Below are 23,691 nucleotides of genomic sequence, written 5' to 3'. Positions count from 1 at the left end.
GAGAGTTTTGACCAAGTCCCTTAACTAGCAGCAAGTTTCCTTTCACAGAAGTTAAATTTGTAGTCCTCCTCATGTTAATACTATTGTTCTTATCTTCTGAGCAGAGAGAAGGTCCATCTCATAAACAAAGAGATTTTTTCAGAAATTATTGTAATAAACTTTTTTTTTTTTTTTTTTTTAGCATTTTCACTGTAGCATCCATAGGTTTATAGGGAACAGGGAATTTCATCAAGAAAGAGGTTTTGAAAGTTCTTACCTTGGTCACAGAGGAACACAGTGAATTAAATTTTCCTCCTCAGTGTGCTCTTTGAGCTGGGCCTGTGGCTTCTGAGTACGCTGAAGGTAAATGTGATGTGACTAGTGATCAAATTGCTTCATAAGGAAAAGTTCATCACAGTCAGGGTAACTGCTTAAAATGCAACATAAACAAACAGGTCTGTGTCAATATTTTGACTTTGTATAAACAATTCAAGCTGTATCGCTCTGGAGATAATGACACATAATGCTGCATAAAATGTTCTGAAAGGGTTTTACTGAATTAATCTGCATTTGCATTCTGGAAGAAAATTGGTCTGTGCAGTGTCAAAATGTGAACTTCTGTGCTCCTGTTGAATACGATCCTAACAAGGTCTGGAGCCTCCAGAAAGCATCCTGGGAGAGGGCTTCACTACTACAAGGTAAATGGGAAAAGAACTATCTTAAGACCCTGCACTGTCTTTAATCCCTTTCACAGAGCTTCAGAAATTGGTGTGTGTGACAGACTGGAATATATGATTTTGTCCGAGTAAGTATAAGCAAAGTATTTCTTACAACTCTGATGCTACATCTCCAGGCAAACACTCTTCTCCTTTTAGCAACACCACGAGTTCAAGTCTGGAAAGGACAGTGATTAGTGTTTTAAAACTCTGCTAATAAAACTAAGGGAAAGCAATCTGTACATAGGAGTTTATTTAGATGCCCACAAGTTTTAAATCATTCCCCTTTATATCTCAGCCCACTGGATATCTCATCCAACTGAATTACCATTGGGGTTTACAATGTGATATACAAAATGAGCTGACATGATTTACAAACATCCTTTGAGTATCATATAAAACACAACTGTTTCCCTTATTATACAATCATTAGGGCAATGCAAATATAGTCGATACATCAGTAGCTGAAAATGATGGGGCATTTTAAGAAAATAAATTTAACTTTATCACACAAACCTGTTAGATAAAACAAATCCTGTTTAAAAAATGGAAATAAAGTTGTCTGAATGATTGCAAGTAACTTTTATATTGTTTTGCCACTGTCCCCTTATAAGAAACATAATAGTACTTCATTTAAAAGACGACTAAGTTTTTCACTGTATAGTCACACTTCATTCTTATTAATCAGTTTCACATTTTCTGCATGAAACTATGAAAAACTCACAAATGTAGACTTTCCAAACTGTAGCCACTATACTTATTTCTGCACTCTTTTCCATATACTCAGTGTGTTTAATTAAATAAACAAAAAGCAAAAAACACTACACAAATGAGCAGAACAAAACACAACAGCACGTTAAAAAGGTGACATTTAAGCTGTAGATGCCATCATCGTAGAAATATATTCTTGTTCTAATGCCGCAAACTTCCTAGCCTCATGGAAAAAAAATAGACATTAGCTCAAGAGAATCTAAACTCTAACCTCGATATAGGGCTAAGAGTTTTAATTTGTATTTCTGTCTAAACTTAGGTACTAAACAACACTGTGCGTGCGGTAAATTTAAAACTAGATTTTTTTGAATGCTATAAAATACAAAAAGAGAAAATCTGTTTCTAAGCTGTTAATTGGGTAATGAAAGTTACCAAGCGTTAAGGTCTCCTGTCCCGCCTGTCGCTGGTACAGGTGCTTCTGCACTTTGTCATTATGGTAGCAGTAACTGAGAATGGCAGACATCAATTATTACTGTAAATACAAAAAAGGAAAAATTCTGAATTCATCAATGATGTTATAATTAAAAACAAATTCTAACCTAGTCAATTTAAATTATATCATCTTAAGGCTCTCCGACTGTTTTATCACTGCACAACCCAGGGGGATTATACCCTTTTCCAGCACTTGCAGTTTCTCTTGCAAGACAGATTACTAATAATGACCCGTGATTCTTTCCTGAATATGTGTTGAATTGGTGGTGGAATGTGGTTTTAGTTCCATTTCTCACTATAGGAATCTCGCTGCTGCTCCGCATGTTTGGAGAAGAAAGTGCTTTCTTTGCCATTTCGTTAAGTTCATGGCATTTAATTTTATAAATTTTAAGACAGACTTATTTTGATTACTTCCATTCTGTCCAATCAAATATACCTTTGAATGTTTTAAAATGTTGGACAGCTGTGAAATATAAGTACTATGCAATTTGACTGTACATACATACATATTTTCATAAATACATCTGACAGGGACCTTGGAACTAAGTATGTGATATCATGAGACAAAATCACAACAGGCTGTCTTATTCATAAAATCTAGATCCAAAGTAAGAAGAGCTGAATTCTATCATGTAGTCAATACACAAATTAAAACAAAAATACAGCATTAGTTTACCCATGAAATAATTTAAACAATTTGCAAATGTCTTGACAGGAAAAGTGTGTGATTTACAACACTGAAAACTTTTAACAACCATTGACTTATATGCGCTGTACTGTAAGTCACCCAGACAAGGCTAGCAAGGATGAGCATAGTGATAGGTCCCAAAGGCAACTCCCAAACATCTTCCTCATGCGGAGACTTTGGTAATTGTCTGTTGTATAAAATGCCAACGCATACGACTTCGTTTCAGGTGTTAACTTCATCAGTTTTCCTCCCTTGGCACAGTCCAGTCTGACTACGTCAGTTATTGTTGAGACACTCTAAATCCACCGAGCAGCAGACGTTCCCATTCTGCACAGACAAACAAGCAGGTGTCAATCACCTCCACAGAACAAGTTACAAAGAGCAAAGGGGCTGGTGGCATGCAGAGATAGATGCATCTCTGACACATCTACCGCATACAAAAATCTGCTTAAGCCATCATCCCAAGGTGTCCTCATTGGTCCCAACTGTGGTGGCTTTTTGAGGAGGTTGACTTTGCCAATTAGCACTGAACTGGCCTGAACTACACATGAACTACAAACCTGGATGTGAAAGACTCAGTGGTCCCCAGAATAAAACACAGCATAGCAATGGCAACAAAGATGATTTGATTTGTTTTCTCCCATGCAAGAAAGTTAATGGAGAGAGTTTTGATGGGATCCATGCAGGGAAGCTTTCTGTTTGTCCGAAATAAGCAGATAATTCAGATTCTGGATTCATGGCAGATATGTATGGGGGTGGGGAAACCATAGGGCTTTGGAGCTTAATCCATTGTTAAATACCTTTCTGCAACATCCAGTCATTTACAAAACTATCTTATGTATTAAAAACTACAGCAACCATCAGATCCCCAAATGAGCAATTTTTTTTTCCTTTTTTTTTTTTTTTTTTTAAATCCAACACAAACCAACAGGAAAAACTCTAAAGAATGGCAGAAAAGCTACCTACAATAATTTAAAGCCCCGGAGCAACAGCTTGGTTTCCCACAGCGAACAGAAGAACATTTTACATATCCGAAACCAACATTTTCATAATTCTGATATTAGCGCAGTGGGGTCATCACTGCATGGAACAGGGGAAACAGACTGCATTTCTGCATTAGAGCCACTGGATTGAATACATCTTGATGAGATGAGGGAACAGAAACTGTGACGTTTCCTTCCCACTTCTGTTGTGGGAGTGCCTTCATCTCTGAGCTGCAATGTATTTCTACTTGTGTACTTGCTGGTGAAACTTCTATTAGTGTTTTTGCCTCTGCCTACTAGCTCTAAACCACATTTTCATGAACATCCACATTAGGCAATTATTAAAATATTAGCCTAGATTCATACTGAGAACGCCTGAAGGGCTCTCCAACAGAATGACTTGAAGTTGCACTAGGGTATTACATATCTGCGCTGAACATTTTCAACAAGCACAGAATTGTTTTGTTTTCACCCTGCAAAACACAAAAGCCGTGGGTTTTCTGCAGGCTTCTGCTCTCGGGTCTCATTTACTTCCCCGAGATCTCAATGTGAGCTTCCAAGGGCAGAAAGTGACCCTGACTTTATGCAGCAAAATACATTTCCATTACCATTCTACGTTGCCCATCGTACCTTGCATTTGCAGGTTGTACAAGGAGATCCCACCATTGTCCATACAGCGCCGCTAAGTCTTGTAATTCCATAACCGTCTAGACAGGTTTTCCTGATGTCGTAGGTGATGTTGTCAGCCACACAGGGGTCACTGACACAGTGGGGGCAGCACTCCCCTTCTGAGATGGCTGTGTACTCGCAGTTTAGATTCGGGCACAGAAGAGGCCAACAATCCACCTCTCCTTCCTGTAAAAATTGAAGCAAAGCTCACTGAATTTGTTGCCATTTACTAGGTACCGAGAAACTTTGCATCCTGTTGAAGGGGAAAGTTTTATTTTGCTAAAATTGAAATAAACTTAATGGGTCAGCTCTCAGTTTGGTTGATCATATAAATGTATGTTTGAATACTGAGCTGAAGTTTCCTAAATGTAGCAGACTATCATTTGGTTGGTTTTTGACCGAACAACACTACTGTCATCACTGTAGGAGGAGTTCTGTGGGGTTTTTAAAAGCAGCATTTTAAAAGCAATACTGGGTTCCAATATTTTCCATAAACTATAATTTTTGCAGTGATCGCCTTTCAGGCTCATGCCCTCTTTCTACGCCTGGTCACATAAACATCTCTGCAGGACCACAGCAACTGTTTAAATAGAAAATTAACACTGCAGATGGATGTAAGTTAGTACATTCGAGAAGCACTGAACATTGAACTAACTAGCGACAGCCAAAATTGATTTTACTGTCAACTCCTAAAGGAATTGTAGAGTAACACCCGTTATGTTCCACTGAGTCATTTTATTTTATTATTTAGTTTTGAAAAAAAAAACAAACAACGGTTTAGTAGATAGAAACATGGAGAAGAAAGAATCATCAGGCCACTTCTGTAGAGTATTGCTGTAGGATCCATGTGCCTAAACTTAACCTGCAAAGGGCTCCAATAACTTGCGGCATGCTACTCTGTAAGCACTTCAGATGTTGATAAGAACACACACTGCACAGAACCTTACATGTAGCACTGCATCGCTCTCTTTTAGCTCTGTATGTTTGTTAACCCAATCATAAAATTAGGCAAAGAACTGCTAGCCACAAACTCAGTATCCCTTGTAAAACATGTCACATCTAATATTTGCCATTGCCGGTGGCTGAAAATGTTTCTTGCTGTTCTTTTGCAAACATTAAAAAAAAGTCTTAGGAGAATACAAAATACAATACTTAGTGCTGTACATTATGGATAATTATCTCTTAACAGTAACTTAGCTTTGAACATAATTTGTTTCCTGATGCTCAGACACCTCTTGATTAATATCATATATAAAGACAATGTTACACAGACAGCTATAAATGGAAAACTGATAATTTTAATGAAGTTCATTGCTGCAGTAATTAGTATATCTGTGCAAAAATTGAAGCTTTAGGGAAACAATCTACAGTGCCTAATGAGAAAAGAAATGTTCTGTATTTTGCATGTTTGTCTAGTAATTTCAGTTTTCTTTATCCTTCTTTTTTTGGTTAAGTTCACCATGGGGCACTGGCACCCCATTTTTCCACCATTTGCTGAATGAAAAAAAAGAACTGCATTGTCCATTTTGATAAGACAGGTACACCAGATGATGCAATTCAAAGCTGAAACTCCTCCAACCAAATCCATCGCATGTGAAAAGCATTTTAAAAAGTCATTTAAAGATCAGACAACCTTATAAAAGTTCGCAAAAGTAGACTAATGCTAAAGTTAATACAGTGGCAAGGTTTTCAAGCTTTTGTCAAGAGTTTCATTTTGTTTATTAGACCCTACTTATTCAGGAGTAAGAGGAAAACTGATGGTGTAGCTTTCAGTTCTCTGGTGTCCTGTACGTGTTTTATCATCATTCCTAGTCTGAAAAGCAGGTGAAGAGAGAGCCAAGAGCCTGCTTCTAGGTATGCTTTGCTAAAAATCACTATCATTATTCTCGCTCCTCTCTGAAACGCTTTATCCATACCAGGCAGCGGCACTGCTGACAGCTGTAGGTCCAGTTGTCCCCACTGCGGTAGAGCTTGTGCCCAGTTTGGTCGAGGCACTGGCTGGTGACACGGGTGTCGCACTCTGGGCAGCAGAAGAGATCAGCGCTGGGGTTCTCGCAGTCGCAGGCTGTCCTCCGGCAGAAAATCCTCCCATCCTGTGAGGACACATTGCCCTGCCGTCAACCACAAACTGCCAGACAGCAACCCGGATAAGGTCACAGGGTATGTATATCAAAGGGCATGTCTTTGGCATATCAGGAAATACCAAGTTCTTAATGTGTTTGATGTTACCTCCAACAAGGACTGGACCCTTCTAGTTGTAATAGCTCGAAATACCAGTATTGTCCCAGTTTCTATCAGTGCATGGATCCAATACTGTCTGAATCTGAGAATACTGTTTTCTTGTCTCCAGCTAATTGAATTTAAAAGAAATCAGTATCTCAGAAGAAATATAGTGAAGCAATTTCATATCTCATTGATTACATCAACGAACTCTTCAAGCAGTTGCCAGTCTAATACATGCAATATTTGTTGTAACACTATTTTGACTGACTGTACCACTGAAGAAAATAACTTGAATAAATAAATTGAAGCTATGGAGGTGGTCCCTTTATTTTCACAGGAGACCAATATAGCAAAATCACAGTGGCACTAATCATTTTTTACTCTGAATTCACTACTGGTTCTGTTCCACATCTGGACCTACAGTACACCATCTTAAAGCTAAATGGACTTATCATCATCCATTGTAATTCTGTTCATGTATTAAAGAGAGCCACAGGCTCTCCAAAATATGATTTTGCTAAATATTTGCTTACAGTATTGGATGGCCTATTTTGTTAAAGACCATTAAACAGAAATGTTTGAGATAAACAGAAGAATTGCTTCTGCATGTAAAGAGAAAAGGATATATTCTCTTTGCATCAGAGAAAGCATGAGAGAAAAACAAATTTATTCTAATTCTAGTTATGAAAATTGGACGGACTATCATGTTTGAAATTATACCCCTTACTGTAGGTGAGCCAACACAGTTATGCCAGGTGTAGACTGGGAATTGAAATCACAGTTAACAACGAGGAGGTTATTGAAAAGTTTTGACATGAACTTCTTTTGCATTCAATGGAAATTCTTGGATTAGTCCTTATTCAAGCAAAGCGTCCCCTGCAGCCAATTTGAAGGGAGAGCTGAGAGAGGAATGAAGCTATATTCTGCTTTGGATCACAACTGTACAATTCCGAAAACAACTCCACTCATTTCATTGCAGTTTTTCCATATTCTCACCAGAACCCTGTTCTGAGTCTATAAACCTGTATCTGATGTAAGAAGAAAAAGGGTTTTTCATTGCCACCAAAGAAAGGGACACCTATCAAAGCAAGGGAATTTATTTCCTCTTGATCCTTTCAAAAAGTGAGTACTAAATGAGTGAGAGCAGCCCAGGATGTCTTTGCCACAGGCAGACAAAATAGCCATAACCACAGCATGTAGCATGGGAGGTTGTTTTCTTTGTATTTTGACGCAGGAGTCTGTGTTTGGCTCTTGTTTTTAAGCAAAGCCAGTCTTGGCCACAATGCAACACGTACAAAATCAGCATCAGGGAATCACAATACCCGTGCCAGTCAGTGTCACTGCTGCATTTCATCATGGTTTTGAATTGATTAGAGTATTACTTGCTGTTGTGAGAATAATTGAAATGATTTCTTATGCCTAACAAGGAAAGCTGAAGAGAACACAGCATTACAGAAATGTAGAAAACGTGCTAGGTTAACATGGATCTGAACTGCTTTTGCCAACCACAGGGCATAGGACTAGATTGCCCTACAGTCTTTATTCAGTTTTGTATCAAACTAAGACAACTGAGGATTCTGTACTTGTGGCTAGTTTGCTGCTTTAGCTGTGGGAGAAGGAATAAACAAGCGTTATTTCCTCACTCAGCAGTTTGAGTAAATCATAAAGTAAGGGAGACTGGCAGTGGCCCGTTTCCTTAGCCACAGGTCCGGCCAGGTCCAGATGCAATGCTGGGAATAAACCCTTTCCACAAAACAACAAAGTCGTCATCCTCCCCTTTCAGCAAGTGGTGAGAGCGCCAAAAGCCTTCCCTGATGGAGAGTTAGGACTAACTCTCCATTCTTGCAGGTGGGAAAGCACAACTATCTTCCATCCCTTGCCGAGGGCAGACATCAAGCGGCAGCTCAGCACAGAAGTTCTGCCAGGCTGACGATCTCCAGGCATGTGGGGTTGCACCAGGCATCCAGGCAACCCAACACCCTCGACAGTGGCAGGCTCTCTCCTCTCCGTAATGGAGTGCTGATTAATAATGGCTAACAATAACCTGTCTGCTTAGTTCCAATTCAGTTTCTAAGCTTTCAAGATTAGTTTTCAAATTCCCCTTTCAGCTGGTGACAGTGCTGGTAGTTCTGTGCTTCTCTGAGCTCCCGTGCTGTTACCTCTGGGGAGCAGCTAACCTTTTATGTTGCCTTTACTCTCTGTATTTCAGAACACTGACAAAGCCTGACGATTTTGCCAGAGACCTTTTGGTAATCATAATACACTGCTACTCTCTTTATTCTTTAAGCATCTGTGCTTTATCTACAACCTCATTAGTTCCATGCCTTTCAAAAACATTTTTATCCCTACACTGCAGTGACACAAAGCCTCTTAAGCTACAACACCTCACTGCATCTTTGCAGCTCTATAGTAGCGTTGAGAAATATATAGAAAATTGAGAAATATATAGAAAGCAACTTATTTTCTTTCAGTGGGTAATAACATATAGCATCTTATTAGTACCTCTCCCTCCCCACCTTTCTCACTGAATTGGGTCTACATGCTTCATAAGCATCAGTGGTACAAACACAAAATTGTTCTTACCAAAGGAAAAAACACAAGGGAATCGCTGTAAAGGGTGACTCAAGTTTCCACAGAGCCCCAAAGCCAATTTGGACAGAAATCGGACCCTGCAGAAACCAAACCACCAAACCATTCTCACCATCAGGAACACACTTCATCTTGGCACATCCCCGCTCCCAGTGCTGGGAATGGAGGGTTGTCTTAATTAGAGGACAGACTCAAAAGCCCAGATATGGCCAGACCGTACAGCCAGGGTTAGTTTTTTTCATGGGAGAGAGAAACAGCTCCCCACCCGCCATCAAATTTCTACCAGTCTTGTGTATTAAATCCACGAGAGTTCAGGAAGATGTCTGTAGCAGACACATCAAATACACTTAAGGTATTGTATTAACTTATATTTTTGAGAATTTGTTTTTGTAAACTTTATATTTACTCGGATGAACGAGGATGGTTTGAAGAGACGGGGTCTGATGAAACCCTGAAATAATCCCTTGTACTTCAGTAATGACACTTCACTTCATCATACAACAGAAGTAACATAATTCCTCATATTCCATAGTATCCTACTCCACAAATAGCCTTACTTAATGAACTTCAAAGTTAAGTAAGGTATTTAATTTCCTTTGCACCAGATTTAAGTGAAAATATTTTCAAGATGGGATCTATGCGTTTCAGCCACTGCACAAAATATATCCATCTGACCTTTCCTAAAATAACCACAACAAAAGAAAAGCCAAAAGAAAACATATTATTTTAAATCTGAAATGCAGATTTGTCTCCTAGATAAAACAAGTGAGTGGGATCATTTCAAAGTTTGAGTAAGAAGTATAAGGAATGATTTAGTTACACTCTGCCCTTTTCCTCACTGAAAACTGAGCAGGCTGCAAAAAGGTCAAGCAGGGCCAGCTCTCCATGCAACTGCACGACAAGGACAGAGTCCTGCAGCAGGTTTGGGAAGTAGTCTGGTGTATCGGAATCTATCACCATTTATAAAAACATGTTTCAATAACATATTTCAATAAACACTGAGTGAAGACTTTATGTCCTGCCTGGGATATGACAGAGGAGGAGCTCTCCCTGTTTTCCCTGTTCTATAGACAAGAATTTGGCTCTTGAAACAAGGCAGCCACTGGAGTGAAATTAAATGCAAATGTTAATTCACAGAGGAAAAAAATGGAAAGTGAGGAAGATATAAAGGAAGAGTCATAGCAACAAACAGTGCCAGGCTTAGTTTAAAATATCTATGTACTAGTTAATCATTTTGTATATTTTCATATACTAATAAGAACATTCAACATAAGAAATAAGTGCAATGAGAAATGGCAAACAAAACAAATTACAAGCAATCCAAAATGGGAATACTAATAGTTGTAAGTCTGCAAAGGCAGACCAGATGTCTTCACATATATTAAACTGTTTATTCTATTGACTGGAAATCCTTTCATAAGCCAGCCAGTTCCCCAAGATTACAATAAATGCTTCATATATATATTCAGTGGAGTTGTACACTTCAGCTTCTGCAGGGAGGAGTTTTAGGGAGCTTGAGGCTACTTGAAGTAAAAAATATAGCAACTAACAAGAACATATTCCCTTTTGAGCCCAAAATGGCAGTGTACTTCGCGGGCTCTATTCACTCTGAAGTCTTGCTTTTCCCTTCTGTTATACTATTGCAATAAAGAAACAATGAGGCTGTCAGCTTTTTGCAACTTCAAAACAACTCTTCCCCCTTGTCCCCCACAAACCCTTTAATGCTTCTCTGGCTCATCAGCATTGAGACACGGGGACTGATAGGCCACTTCTCATGCTCTACATTCAGCTTTTCACAGTGGCCAAAATCTCATTTTACTTAGATTTATGCAAGGGCCAATAGTGTTCTGCCGTGTCTAAGGACAGCTTTACCAGTGCTGTAAATGCATCAGGTCAAAGCGGCCGTAAAAGACCAACCATTTCTCAGATTGGTGCATTTCTAAAATTCTTCTAATTTCAGCGACAGCACTCCTCTTTTGACTAGTAAGAATGAAGAAACCAGAGTCAAATGTTCTTTTAACTTGATTAGCACACTCAGAAAAGAACTGAAAATTTCCAGGGGAAAAAAACAAAAAACCAAAAAAACTGATCTAAGTGTTAACTCTAAAGTATATGTACTTATACTACACCTGGCTTCTCCGAAGGTGCAGAGAGATCTCCACTGCTCAAGTGGGAGAGCTGCCATCCCAGCCAAGCTGGGATGAGGAGGAGAAAGCTGGCCTTCACCATTCTTCATTTGAGGGAATTAAGTGCCTGCTGCTAGGTCCTCTAACCTCTGACTCATGCTCAGGCCTCCCTTCTCACTCAGTTAATTCACATGTATTCCGAGTAAAGGGAAACACCACCAACAGGAACATGGCTGACCACAGTACTTGTCCCGAGAGATGCATATTCACGTGAAAGAGAAACTGAAAACAGTTTTCAACATTTCCAGTAAGTGTGCTGATTGTCCGCACATTCCATTAAAGGGTAATGCTCCGAGTGGCTCTGGACTACGGAGTGACACGGTAGAAGCTCAGCAGGGTTAGCCATTATTCAGCTCTGCCTGTGGTTGTGCAAAGTAAGAAAAAAGATGACTTCCCAGAAGAATTTCCCCATCACAGCTTCAATGCCCACAGCAGAGCTTACCTTTTGCCTCAGCACCTTGGGCTTAGGCTAGTATTTTTGCCAACACCAGTAGCACTGCAATATCGGGCTTCTGACATGAGCCCAGAGAATTAAAGGACTCCTGAAACCCAGACCAGCTGGATCTCACCTTGCAGGAACAAACGGAGCATCTGTCCTCCCTCAGGGTCCACACCTGCCCGTTCCGCTTGAAGCCGCCTTCATGGGGACAGTCTCCAGTGCAAGATGGTCCGGACGGACAAAGGCAATCAAACCCTCCTGCCAAGTTCACACAGGCTGAATCGTTCCAACAGGTGTGGGTCTTTAAGGCACACTCATCGATATCTGCAAAACAGCAGATTTATAATGCTTTGGACATTTTTTTCATTTCAGATTTTATTTTTGTATTAAGTAATGATTACTCATCTGCCTTGCTGGTGGAAGAGGGTGCCTTCTTTCTCATATCCTCCATATTTACTTGCTAGACATTAAACACTGATTTTTTTAGGTTATGCTTCAGTGTTTGTTTTGATTCCACCAAGAATTCTGAAACTATCTCCAGCAGGCTTAATTGTAAATGCTGAGACTGACATACCTATGATGAACTTGAACCTTCAGACAAGGGTGTATAGTGATTTCCCAGTGACTGGAAACCAGCAAACAATCAGAGTGACTTTCTGTCAATTAGACCACTCTCTGTTCTGGATTTTATACCAAAATAGAAGTGCGCTATTCTTCTTAAGTTCCTAGCATGATCAACATTTACTAGAAGCAGTCAATTGCGTCCTTTTCCCATTGCTGGAAGGTATAAGTGAATTGGAAAAAAAAAAAAAAGGAAAAAAAGAAAAAAAAGAAAAGGAAATGAAAGCAATCAGAGGCACCTTATACAGGACGAAAGTCTTAGAACAAAGCTATGCAGCAAAAGCATGATTTAGCAATGACACAAGGAAATAACTAACAAAAGAAAATCATTATACGCTACAGAAAAGTGAATTACAGTATCCCATTAAAATTGCTTTTTGAGGGTAAAATATAATTATGCAATATGAATTTATCTAGGGATTCTTTTTCTTGCAGCGAAAGCCATGAGATTTTTAAGCACATTGTGAAAAGCAGGTACTTCTTTCAGAAAATAATTTTGGACTGTTCTTAAACAATATATTGACAGACTGCCCAGATATAATACTGGTAAACTGGTGAGTCTCTCTTGTTCCAACACGAACAATGAAAACTGTAAGCAACAGTAGGAGGAAGGCTGGAGAAGAAAATCCCTTAGAAGTATGTGATGGTTTCTATCATGAAAATTCCAGGACACTATTATGTTAATTCAGAAATTACAAGGAAGAATCCTCACACTTACCATTTAAAATTACCTAATTGCTAGTGTGAAATTTGTAACTGTTCATTACTCAAGAGTACTTTTAATTCCGTTCTAAAACAAAAAATTTAAAAAGTCAATAGAACTTACAAAGAAAATTACCTAAAGTCTAATTTAGGTGGGATGTGATGGCTAGTTGCCCTACTTTTTGGACATCTGCCATGGGTTCACAAGTCATCTCCTCAGAAAACCAGAGTTTTAAAAGATGCCAAAAATTCTCTCAATCTGCTGAAAGAAACTCTCTATGACAATAAAATCACAAAATTCCCTCTGACCTGGTTAGCAAAATACCTGATTTCAATTCATAAATAGTCCAGGAACAAGTGGAAATGCAGTAGTGCCCTTGGATTTGATCAAATGCAAAATCAGCCTGCACAACTGAGTCAGGGGCCTGGGCCACCAGAAGATGCCTGTTCCTCCTTCTGCTTATAGACCCAAAGGGAAGCTGGAGGCAATTACACTGCCGAAGGGCTTCACTCCCAGGCTAACCTATGGGCCAGCCCTTTGTCAGAGATGTTCCCAGTGGCCTGATAGCACAATTTAATTGCTCGTTGCTTAGACTTCCCTAAAAATGGTGTATTTTGCTGCCCTGACAGTCAATTGCCAAAAAATAACATTATTACTCTAATACATAGCTTAGCACTACTGAGTACTTGAAAGGTTCACTATCAGTGGTGTAAAAGGCGCTGCACTAAGAGAAATTAAAACTTGTAGTTCGTTGTTTAACAAGTGCCAGAGTATCACAGGAGGTAAAAACCATGAAGAGAGCTATAAATGAACTGGTATGAAACAAATTATACCCAACCAGCTACTGTAAGACTTAAAATATTCTTAAAAATATCCCATTTTCCTTTCAATAGACTTTGACTTGTACTTTACATTGAAGACAAAGGTATAAATGAAGCATTCACTTTGTCTTTGGTGATTTCACCAAGCATCGTCAATATTCTCTTCCCCACCATATTAAGTGCTCCTTGAATAGCATATATATATAGGATGTAGCAGGATCACAGTGCAGATTAGAAAGGTAGCTTTCACAGTTCAAAACTAAAAGGATTTCACAGATGAATATAAAGCCATATTGCCTACAAAGTTCCATGTAATTGCTTTGCTTATGACACAGAAATCTAATTCTGTTTCCATGTAATTTAACAGATTTATGGAAAGCCAGATGTTAGCAATTATAGAAACTAACATTATTCATATTCTCACTATTACAGACCTGTTCACACTGCACAAAGGCAACTTAATCTGTTATACATATCCAAAAGGGAAGAACACCCTATTTACGTACTGCTACTGCTGTTCTCCGTTTAGCACACACAAAAAGGATGCTCCCATTAAGAGCAGCCCAAACTGGTAAACGGGACATTCTTGACAAAGAAACCAATCAAGCAAAGCTGAGTAACATAGCGTGAACATAAATTCCTAATTGCAACTCAGTTTGCTCATATTTTTTTGTTCTTTATGTAAATGATCGTTACTTATTATTTTACAGCATTTATTATTTAAAAAGTTTTAGTAATTAATCAAATATAAAAGGCTCGGACACTGCACTCATTTCCAGCTGAACTTTTAATAGAGCTAATTGTCTGAGAAAATCCCTTTGGCAGTTTTTTCTTGTTGCTGGTTGCATTTCTAAAAGTCATAACAAACAGACAATGTTACCAGTAAATTGAGAAAAAGGCGTTATAAGCGTAACATGTTTTTGTCCCTTTTACTCTTTCAGCCTCAAACCAGATTAGGGGATGGGGAAGGAAAAAACCCCAGACAAATGCTCCCATATTATTAGCTCGAGAAAGTATTTCAGTTTAATGGAGATCAAATGGACTTGCTCATATTGACATGAGATCAGCATGTTGGTGGCTATGCAAAACATGGAAGAAAGTACTCATATTTAGTGTGAAATTTCTCTTAACAACAGGAATCAATGTGTCTACTTAGGTGTTGAAAAATTAGCTTAGTTTAAAATTCTGAACATGTCCAAAATAATCTTCTAATGAATATGAAAATTGTATGATAAGACTCTTGCATATACATTATTTTTACATTAGTCAAATCCTTGCTCTGCTCAAATTCCCCACACTCCTCTCAAGTTCCGTTTGCTTTTCCACAACTGCTCTCAGAAGATGTGGGCCCAAAACTGGAACATTTAATGATGGGCAAAGCAAAACTGTACACAAATCTTATTCCCATTATAATAACACTATGTAGGAAGAAGATGAAATATTCATTTATAAATCAAGCAACTTTTAAGAACATTGGACAAGTACATATGTGAAATAGCCAGGAGACTCGATAGTCTTCCCTTACATTGAATACAAGAACAAGATGTCTGTCTTGACTTTTGGGGGGATTAGTTCTTTCATCCATCCTCTCAACCTGTGAAAACAATCTTATTTTCACACCTGGAATAGGACTTTGCAATCTTATTCATTATGTTGAGATAATCTGTGGCATAAACTACTAATTAACCCCAGTAAAAGTGGCAGAGCCTTACTTCCCTGCTCCGCACAGCTCATTTTCAAGGAAAAGTGAGGATATAATGGAAATGACCATAATCAGAGACTTGCTTGTAATGCTATGCTAGCCTTATGATATTTTCTATCAACAACACACAGCCAACAGCAAAGTGACTGTTGCTGAGACATGCCACCTCAAACATTGCACAGGACTATCACAAAACTGATACAAACGCTCCCAATCTGTGCTTCTTTAACCAAATGTACGGCAACAAGTATCTGATCACATGTATTTTAGCTGCAATGCAACTAGTCACATTTTGTGGATGGGGAAAAGAAAGAAAACAAACCACCCAAGATGTGCTCATTTCCCAATATACTCTCAAAGTACATAAAGATAGCTTGGTAACGTGGGCAGACAAGAAATCAGAATCAAAATGGAACAGGATAATCCCCCGAGATGCAATTTCCTTTTTCAGCCTTTTTGGCTGTAACGAGAAGTAATTTGCCTCAGATATCATGAGAGGTCCCATGGCCACTGTATTTGAATAGGGTAGAAGACAAGCATGACTGTACATATCAACACAAGTTCATTAGCTTGGTTTCACTGAAATTTTAAACCTATCCCTAGCTACTTCATTTCTTAGTTTTCAAGGCTATTCAGGTTTTAATGGTATGACTTTTCTATAGCACCTTAATAAATGTGTGCAAACAAGTCATGCGGCGTGGTGCTCTGTAATATCATGATAAGCTGTTGCAGAAGAAAGAACCTTACTAATGTGCTAATTTTAACTGTTATGGTACATTAAACCATTACAGTATAATGTTAATGTGAAAAATGAATGCTGGGTGCCCAAACCAATGTATGTACAAGTTAACTAAACACTGTTTTGACATATCATTTTTCACAGGCAACTTGTCACTTAGGGTATTTGCCTTCTTTCTAAATCAAAGTGATTTGGACTCGTCTAGGAAAAAAAAAATCACTAAACAGATTTGTTTTTAGTTAGAAAATACTTTATGATAGTACTTTTATTCTCTAAAAACATAATAGTCTATTAAAGAACATTGCCTAGTAAATTAGATTCTGAATATAGGATTTACTAATGCTTTCTAGAAATATAGAAATGACTAAACACAATTACCTTGAAGACACGCAATACAACTTTCTCTCAGAATAGAAGAATCTGAATTTACTAAACAGAAAGTAAGCAAGATAATTTTTATTTTGCAGGATAAAATCCCCAGACACAGACTCAGACATTATGAGCTTTAAGAAATTCTATGAGCAGAAGAAAGTCGTAAAACAGCAGATTCTAGAGTTGGTCTTGGATACTCTGTACCATACGCAAACTTTCTGTCTACATACCGCTTCTCTAACGATAGATAGAAAAGCAATTCAGGCACATAGATTTTCAAAGGATATGGCTAGCCTTTTGTTTGACACAGAAAGGGGGCAAAATAAATAAAGAACAAACCTCCTTTTCTTCTACTTTCTAATCTAGCTAATAGACAACACCACAGCATACTAGGGAGTATATGAAAGCTTCAGGAATTGATTTTAAACCCATTCAGACTTGACCCTCAAGCACTGCTGCACCCAACTTTTGTGGGAGCCTAACACATGTGGAGTTCTCTCTCACAAGCTGCTGCCTCCTACCTTTTTCCAGCTTTCATTTCCCCACAGCTACTCCAACCCTGCAGTGAGGTCTAGCTACGCAGCCTTTCAGGATGAAATACATGGTGAATCCTGTGGTCTTTTTGGTAGGAGGAGGATCTGTGTTAAGCTTCCCTACAAAATTTGCACTTAAAGAAAACAAGAAAATAACCAACAAGTGACAGGGACTGCTGCCTTGGTTGTTCTTCCTTCTGTGCTTGCAAGTCACAATGTAGAGACACCGAAACACAAAACATCATGAAAAAAACAGAATCAGGAATTCTGCACTGCAGGGTCTGAACAGCTCTCCACAGACTGGAAGCATCTCACTTACAGAGAGATGCAGATTAAAAAGTATAACTTCATTTGCTTTTATTTTTCTGCTGTAGATAGGAGCGAGCTTTGTGGGACATTATTAACTGCCCAGAATACAGCATTTCTTTGCCAGTTTTTCCCTTCTTTTGGTTCTGATAATCTTAAAGTTTATCACTGAAAATTCAGTGGTGAGGGTTTATTCAATGATTACCTTATGAGGCAGCAGTATTTGGCAGCAGGTACTTAGTGCAGGGTAAAAACAATGTATACCAGTTGCTTCAATACGGTATCAGTAGACAGTAGTTAATACTGGGATATGTATCATATGACAACTGATAGTTCTCTATAAAGTATTTTTGTTTGTTTACCTTAAAGCATAGCAAAGCTCCTATTGAAAAAGAAAAAAAAAAAACAAAACAAAACCAACCAACCTAGCAACTATAGCCTACATGTTTTAATTGCCAAGCAAACTTTGGTAGCAACTTAATATAGCAATTGTCTTTTGTCTGCAAGCAGTGTTCTTGATAACATATTGTGAAAGGCCAGTGCCTCATAAAAACACTACCACTGGAAATTAAATTACATTCTCTTAATTCAAACCTGCTCACCATCACCTTATGAAGCTAACATCTTTTATAAAAGCATGTCCATGGAAATATATTCCCTTTTCAAAGCTGCCTTCAGTTGATATTTTGAGCAATAAAAGAATTTTCCCAAGGTTGAAATGGCCTGGTAAAGTCATACATCCTTATTACCCAGGCTCTGGTGCAATATTATGACCTTCCCTGCCACATCCATTGATTTACACATTTGTCCCTTGCCAGGTGACAAACTCCACTGTTTTCTCACAGTCAATGAGAATAAAGCTTTTAGAAGCACCGAGATATCACAGAACTTCTCAAATAGATGTGGGTTTTTTTTTTTCAAATGCTCTGCAAGCACTGCAGAGACACTGCAAGCAATGACTCAGCTCCAAGACCACCTACACATAAACGGAGGGAAAGGGGGTTAAACTAACAGATACACAAATGCAGCCAGCAAAAGCAAACGGCTGCCGGGGCTTTGGGCAATCTGTCTGAGCTGAGTGCTCCCTCCCACTGCCTTATGATTTTCATATGTTATTATAATTATTATTATTAATTTGGGGGGGAGGGTTTAATCTTTTTTTACTTGTGTTCTTAGCCTATTTATTTTTCTCCAAGTTTTGTCCTCCAAGGATGAAGAAAGGTTTCAAAACATACCAAAGAGCAATGGCCCAAATCCACCTCAGGTACACATTAGGATTTCAGTATACAGTCCGTAAAATATGTCAGGACAAAATGCTGTTGCTAACCAGATGAACCCTCTTTTATCTGAAATAGGGTGAATGACTCTGGCCCTGACTCTAAATACTCCACCATGCAAACAAGCTCTGTAACATTATGAAAGTCAGTGTTCAAGAAACCGAGTTTTAGCTAGAATGTGTAGTGTTATCTATCTGTCATTTTACCCAGTTCTTAGTTGCACTTTAAAATAAACATCATGGTTTGAAATTTCTTTGTCAATATGGGTTAGCAGAATCTTTCAATTAATTTTAACTGGTTAACCAGTATAATGAAATAAAATAAACTGGTTTATTCTCTTCCTCAATAGTACCCTGCAGCAGATGGCTCAGAAAAGCTATTTAGTTAAAATAACCTTGCTAATTTCACTTTCTGTTTACCACTTGCATATGGCAAGATAAGCACCTCACCTTACGAACTTCTAGCATGCCGCGCAGGTCAAAATGAGGGCAGTTTGTTTTCACAAAAACTCATCCCTTCGATCTCCACAGAATACAGAACATTTTGGGCTCCTTTTTGCGGTGAGGTAGCCAAGCGCCCTTCCTTTTAAAAGCGATGCAATGCAAGCAATACTGACCTTTTCAGCAACTGAGCCTAGCTGTAGGCCATTCAAAACCACAGTCCTCTCTATGCACCTGTCTTCTCCTGAGACCAGCCTGAGCCTTGGATCTTCTTTGTCCCAAAACAGTTACGTAAGGTCAGCCTGACAAGGGGTGGGCTTCCCCATGCAAGCAGCAGGCATCAAGAGTGCTACAAATGCCCCTTATCCCCACTTGCCACAGGGCTTTTTGAAGGTTATGTCATGTTGCTTTGACTTCCCACAAAGCAAGTATTTTCAACATTGCTCTCTCCGTCACTCCTTTTACATTATTTAAATAAACCAGAGGAGAACTCTTAACATTTGGGAATCTTTTTAGAAATACATGGCTTTCACGTGGTGTTTTATTTATTAAGTCACAAAATGCTATAAAATTTGCCATTTTTTACACAGCCACCCCAATGAAGTTCACTGCTGTGATTTTTTTGAGCTCCCCATCAGCTTAGGACAATATGTAAAAAGCTAATATAGCTGGACAATCTACAAAATATTGGTTTTGAAAACAATTGTTGCTCCTCTGCATTTTTTTCCTCTGCATTGTTGTTCCTCTGCTATCTTATCCCAAGGACTTCTAATAGCCAGTATTTATAAAAGATGGGAATGTTTGTTATAAGTTACAAGTAAATGTATATATTTTTATTACAAATTTTTATTTTAACTTCTACTTTAATTGTATACTTTAAATCTTAGAAGGAGTCTTTTGCACCCATGGAGATGATAAACGAAATTTACTGTGTTAAAAAAAAAAAAAAAGTCTTTCACAGGAGAAGCAGAAAAGGTTTTACAGAAAACTCACAGAACTGAATAGAGATTAAGTAACTGCAATTCCAAAGAAAGGACATAGAACTAGGAAAAGTTGATCTCTATCTCTACAGAAGTTAGAATGGGATCCTTTCTAAATAGTTTTAAACTCATTTGATACAATATCATATAGAAATTATGTATAAGGCTTCTAAGAATAAGTAAAAAGGTGGGAAAATCGTAAGGCAGAGGTAAGCCACGATTAAAATCTTCACTATGATTTTATGTCTGCTTACTTGCTGTAGTGGCACACAAAGTCTTATGGCCAGTCAAGGGCACCCAGATTGCAAGAACCAGCACCAAATCCTCAGGAAGCCTCATCTTTTGTCCTCCCATAGAAAAAAACGACAAACTCCGCTGCACCCTTTAGAAATTCCTCTCCGTTCATGCTCTTAGGGCTTTATTCTGCAAATATGGTGCGTGCAGTGATTGATGCTATTTGTATAATTCTACAAATAAAATGATGAAGATGCCAAACAACGCAAAAGAAACAAATTAAAGCAACACAGAGATACCCCAAATGTGTTCTCATATCGCTCTGCTGAAATTTGAAAATGGAAAACCAACTCTTTCCCTTTTGTGGCCTATTATGCTCCCCAGAAAGCCTACTTTCACTTCAGGTTTTACAGCAACTTATTACGATAAATGGCAAAGCGCAGTAAGTCACACTTTGGATCTCTGGCTGCCTCCCTCCTGTAATAACCATTCAAAAATGTGACGCGTCTTGAACTAGCACCCACACTGCGTGGCTGGGGATGCTGACAAACACAGACACGCTCGCTTGCATTCTCATTTGAGCCTTCAACACAGTAACTGCTCAGGACAGTGTCTCAATAGTCACTTTATAAACACCATGCAGAAGGAGGAAAAAAAAAAAGCGCTATGCTGATCATTGCTTACCAACACAGGACTCCCCGGAAAGAGAATAGCTTCCATTGTCATGGAAACCGCTTCTGCACTCACAGTGGTACCACCCTGGGAGGTTAACACAGCGTGAATGGTTGTGACACTCAATGATCCCCTCTGCACACTCATCAATATCTGCCTCAGAGAAAAACACAAGCCAGCCAGGAAATTAATTTCCTTTGACACCAATGCTTTAGGTTTGTTTTTTTTTTTTAATGTTGCTGTTTTTTTCTTTTTTTTTTAAAGTATTCGTTTAATAGATGGATCAAGGTTTATTACGGTTCCAAACACCAGACACTAAAACATGACTCACATAACAACAATAAAAAAGAACAATAATACATCACGGAATTCGATACACACAAGACATTTGTTTACACCATGATTTGTTTAAAATGCAAAGCAAACATGCAGATTTTTTTGTTCTTTGTTTTTCTTTAACTCAGAAGTTACATTTCTCTGTGCATATAAAGCATTGCAGAGCAGGTTCTCCACCAAAAATGCAGTGTCAGCAATATTCCTGCTTCACAAACTGCATGTCCCAGGACACCTTGGACAGAAAAAGCATTTTCTTCAGGATTTGTGTTTCTAGTGTTCAGCTGTGATATTTGCAGCTATCTGGCACTTAAGGTGCTCAGAGCACTTTGCAAACAATACTTCATCTCTTTTGTTTCTATGAACAAAATAAATACCTAGTACACGTATAATAGTGTGTGACAAACAGAAAAAGCAGTCCGTGCTTCAGCTGCAATAAAACATTTAGCTGGAAAAGAGTGAGGCAAATGACAGCAAGTCTGTAGCAATGGAAAGGCACAGCAAGATTAAAACCCTGCTGAGTTTCAATAAATGTGCTGGTTTTATAAAGGAGTTCTTAAAATTTCTCTAACGTGGTTAATAGAGACCTCATAATTGCTAGTAACCTTGGTTAATCACGGCTGGCACCTGGCTGCTTCTCCCCTTTGAGCATTTTTCAGCACATTTTGTAGGGTTGTAATTAAAATTAGCAAATTAATTATATGTTAACCTTGCAGTAATTTAAGAACCTATTATATTTTCATTCCTCTGTTTAGCTCAAGCTTTTTCTTTTTTTTTTTTAAGTCTTGGACAGTTTTCAGCTGGATACCTTATCAATTAAAATGAATCTCAACTTATTCACAAATATTAGCCATTTTCACCCATTGAGATTTCTTCCTTGGCAATCAGCACATTTAAAATATGTATAAAATTGTGTACACCAAATACACAAATTTGGGCAAAACAGGTTCTGACACTACATTTAGTTCTGCAAGCACCGAAGTACAAATGCCTCATGATCCCGATGCAAGACCGAGTTAAGGTTATGAAGGAACCACAGAGTGTAACTTTTCTCTCAGTTTACAAAGTACATACACCAATATGGTTTCAGGACTGCAGTGGAGTCATGTCGATACATGTTGAGATTGATTTGAATGAAGTATCCTTCAATACAATTCCATTTTCTTACATCTTACAAGCAATACCATAGAAAAGTTCGATTTTTCCTCATTTAACTAACAATATTTATTCTTGTTGAAATATGGCTAAGAAACCTAAACAAATGCCTTTTTCCAGTTTTGTGCTCGCCCTCACTCAAGAATGATGCAAGTTATCTATGTAGCATGGTTATACCCACTATTTATTTCTAGCTTTATTCAGCTTCCATCTAACAATAAAGTCAATTTTTTTATGCTTCAAAATCTGTCACTGCTGCCACCTTTTCTGTACTTTTTATTTTGTAGAAGCTAATTTTAGTGTTAAAACACTGCACAAATCTAGCTGTCCATCAACGATGAGTGCTGCTTGCAAACTCAGACACTTTCAATTCATTACAGCAAATGGAATTTATAACCATGATCTTTTCACATGTCATGGCTGATGGAACCAGTTTAATCCTATTTGGAAAGTGAATGACTTTGCTATTGCGGGTCAATTGCAAATGAATCCTCCTTCTTGCTTTCTTCTCTTTCCCAGTGTTGAATCAGAGAATGTTCCTGTTTAAAGATTGCTTCCTCAGGTCAGTCCCGTACTGGACCTCTATCCATTCAATTTTACAGTTTTAATTTACAAAATCAATAGAGTTTTCCTGAAGTTCATTTCTAAACTTGAGCCCTTTTGAAAGTATATTTGATTTGGGCTCATGGTGTAGGATACTAATTGACTGGTAGATTACTTTTCAGAAAGCCTCTCTGCCAGGATACCAAAACTAAGCACCAGTTTACTAATGGAAGAAGAGGAGTGTCAAGTGTATGAGTCTCTCTGGATTATGTCAGAGAAGTAAAATAATACATAAGAACTATTTCAAGCCTAGATGACTTCATTGTGGCAGTACCATACCTGTATATAGTTTTTGTCCACTGATGTTTAGGGAGACACAAACCAATTTCTTAAACCAGCAGAGCTGGAAAAACGGGACTCGCTTTCAGTTGTGTAGGTTCTTCCTTTATTTGCTTGACCTCCCCAGACCAGCGGAGTTACACCAGCACTGCCCTACCCTCGCCAGGGACAGAGGGCAAGGGAAAAGGAGGTGCTGTGCAGGCTGCTTTGGGAAAATCTGCCATGAAAGACACCATCGATGCAGTA

General features: G+C 38.4%; 1 protein-coding gene across 6 annotated transcripts in view; it reads right to left on the bottom strand.

Moving 5' to 3' along the window:
* Positions 1–933: 933 nt before the first annotated feature.
* NELL1 (neural EGFL like 1) overlaps positions 934–23,691 on the bottom strand; it is a 299,065-nt gene continuing 276,307 nt past the window's right edge. For 3 of the 6 annotated variants that reach the window (XM_087743099.1, XM_087743091.1, XM_087743117.1), the window contains 5 exons: positions 21,088–21,228; positions 11,806–11,999; positions 6,155–6,331; positions 4,200–4,424; positions 934–2,913 (listed from right to left, as the gene is read on the bottom strand). In XM_087743099.1, the coding sequence (XP_087599225.1) occupies positions 2,863–2,913; positions 4,200–4,424; positions 6,155–6,331; positions 11,806–11,999; positions 21,088–21,228 (788 nt within the window). In that variant the 3' untranslated portion in view covers positions 934–2,862. The remainder of the gene's footprint in view (positions 2,914–4,199; positions 4,425–6,154; positions 6,332–11,805; positions 12,000–21,087; positions 21,229–23,691) is intronic. The other 3 variants (XM_087743126.1, XM_087743136.1, XM_087743107.1) reach the window with 2 other exon arrangements.

The sequence above is a fragment of the Nipponia nippon genome, unplaced genomic scaffold (assembly GCF_047370975.1).
Source record: "Nipponia nippon isolate SJK-2023a ecotype South Korea unplaced genomic scaffold, ASM4737097v1 scaffold_10, whole genome shotgun sequence".
Classification (NCBI taxonomy): domain Eukaryota; kingdom Metazoa; phylum Chordata; class Aves; order Pelecaniformes; family Threskiornithidae; genus Nipponia; species Nipponia nippon.
This window is presented reverse-complemented; position numbering and strand designations above follow the sequence as displayed.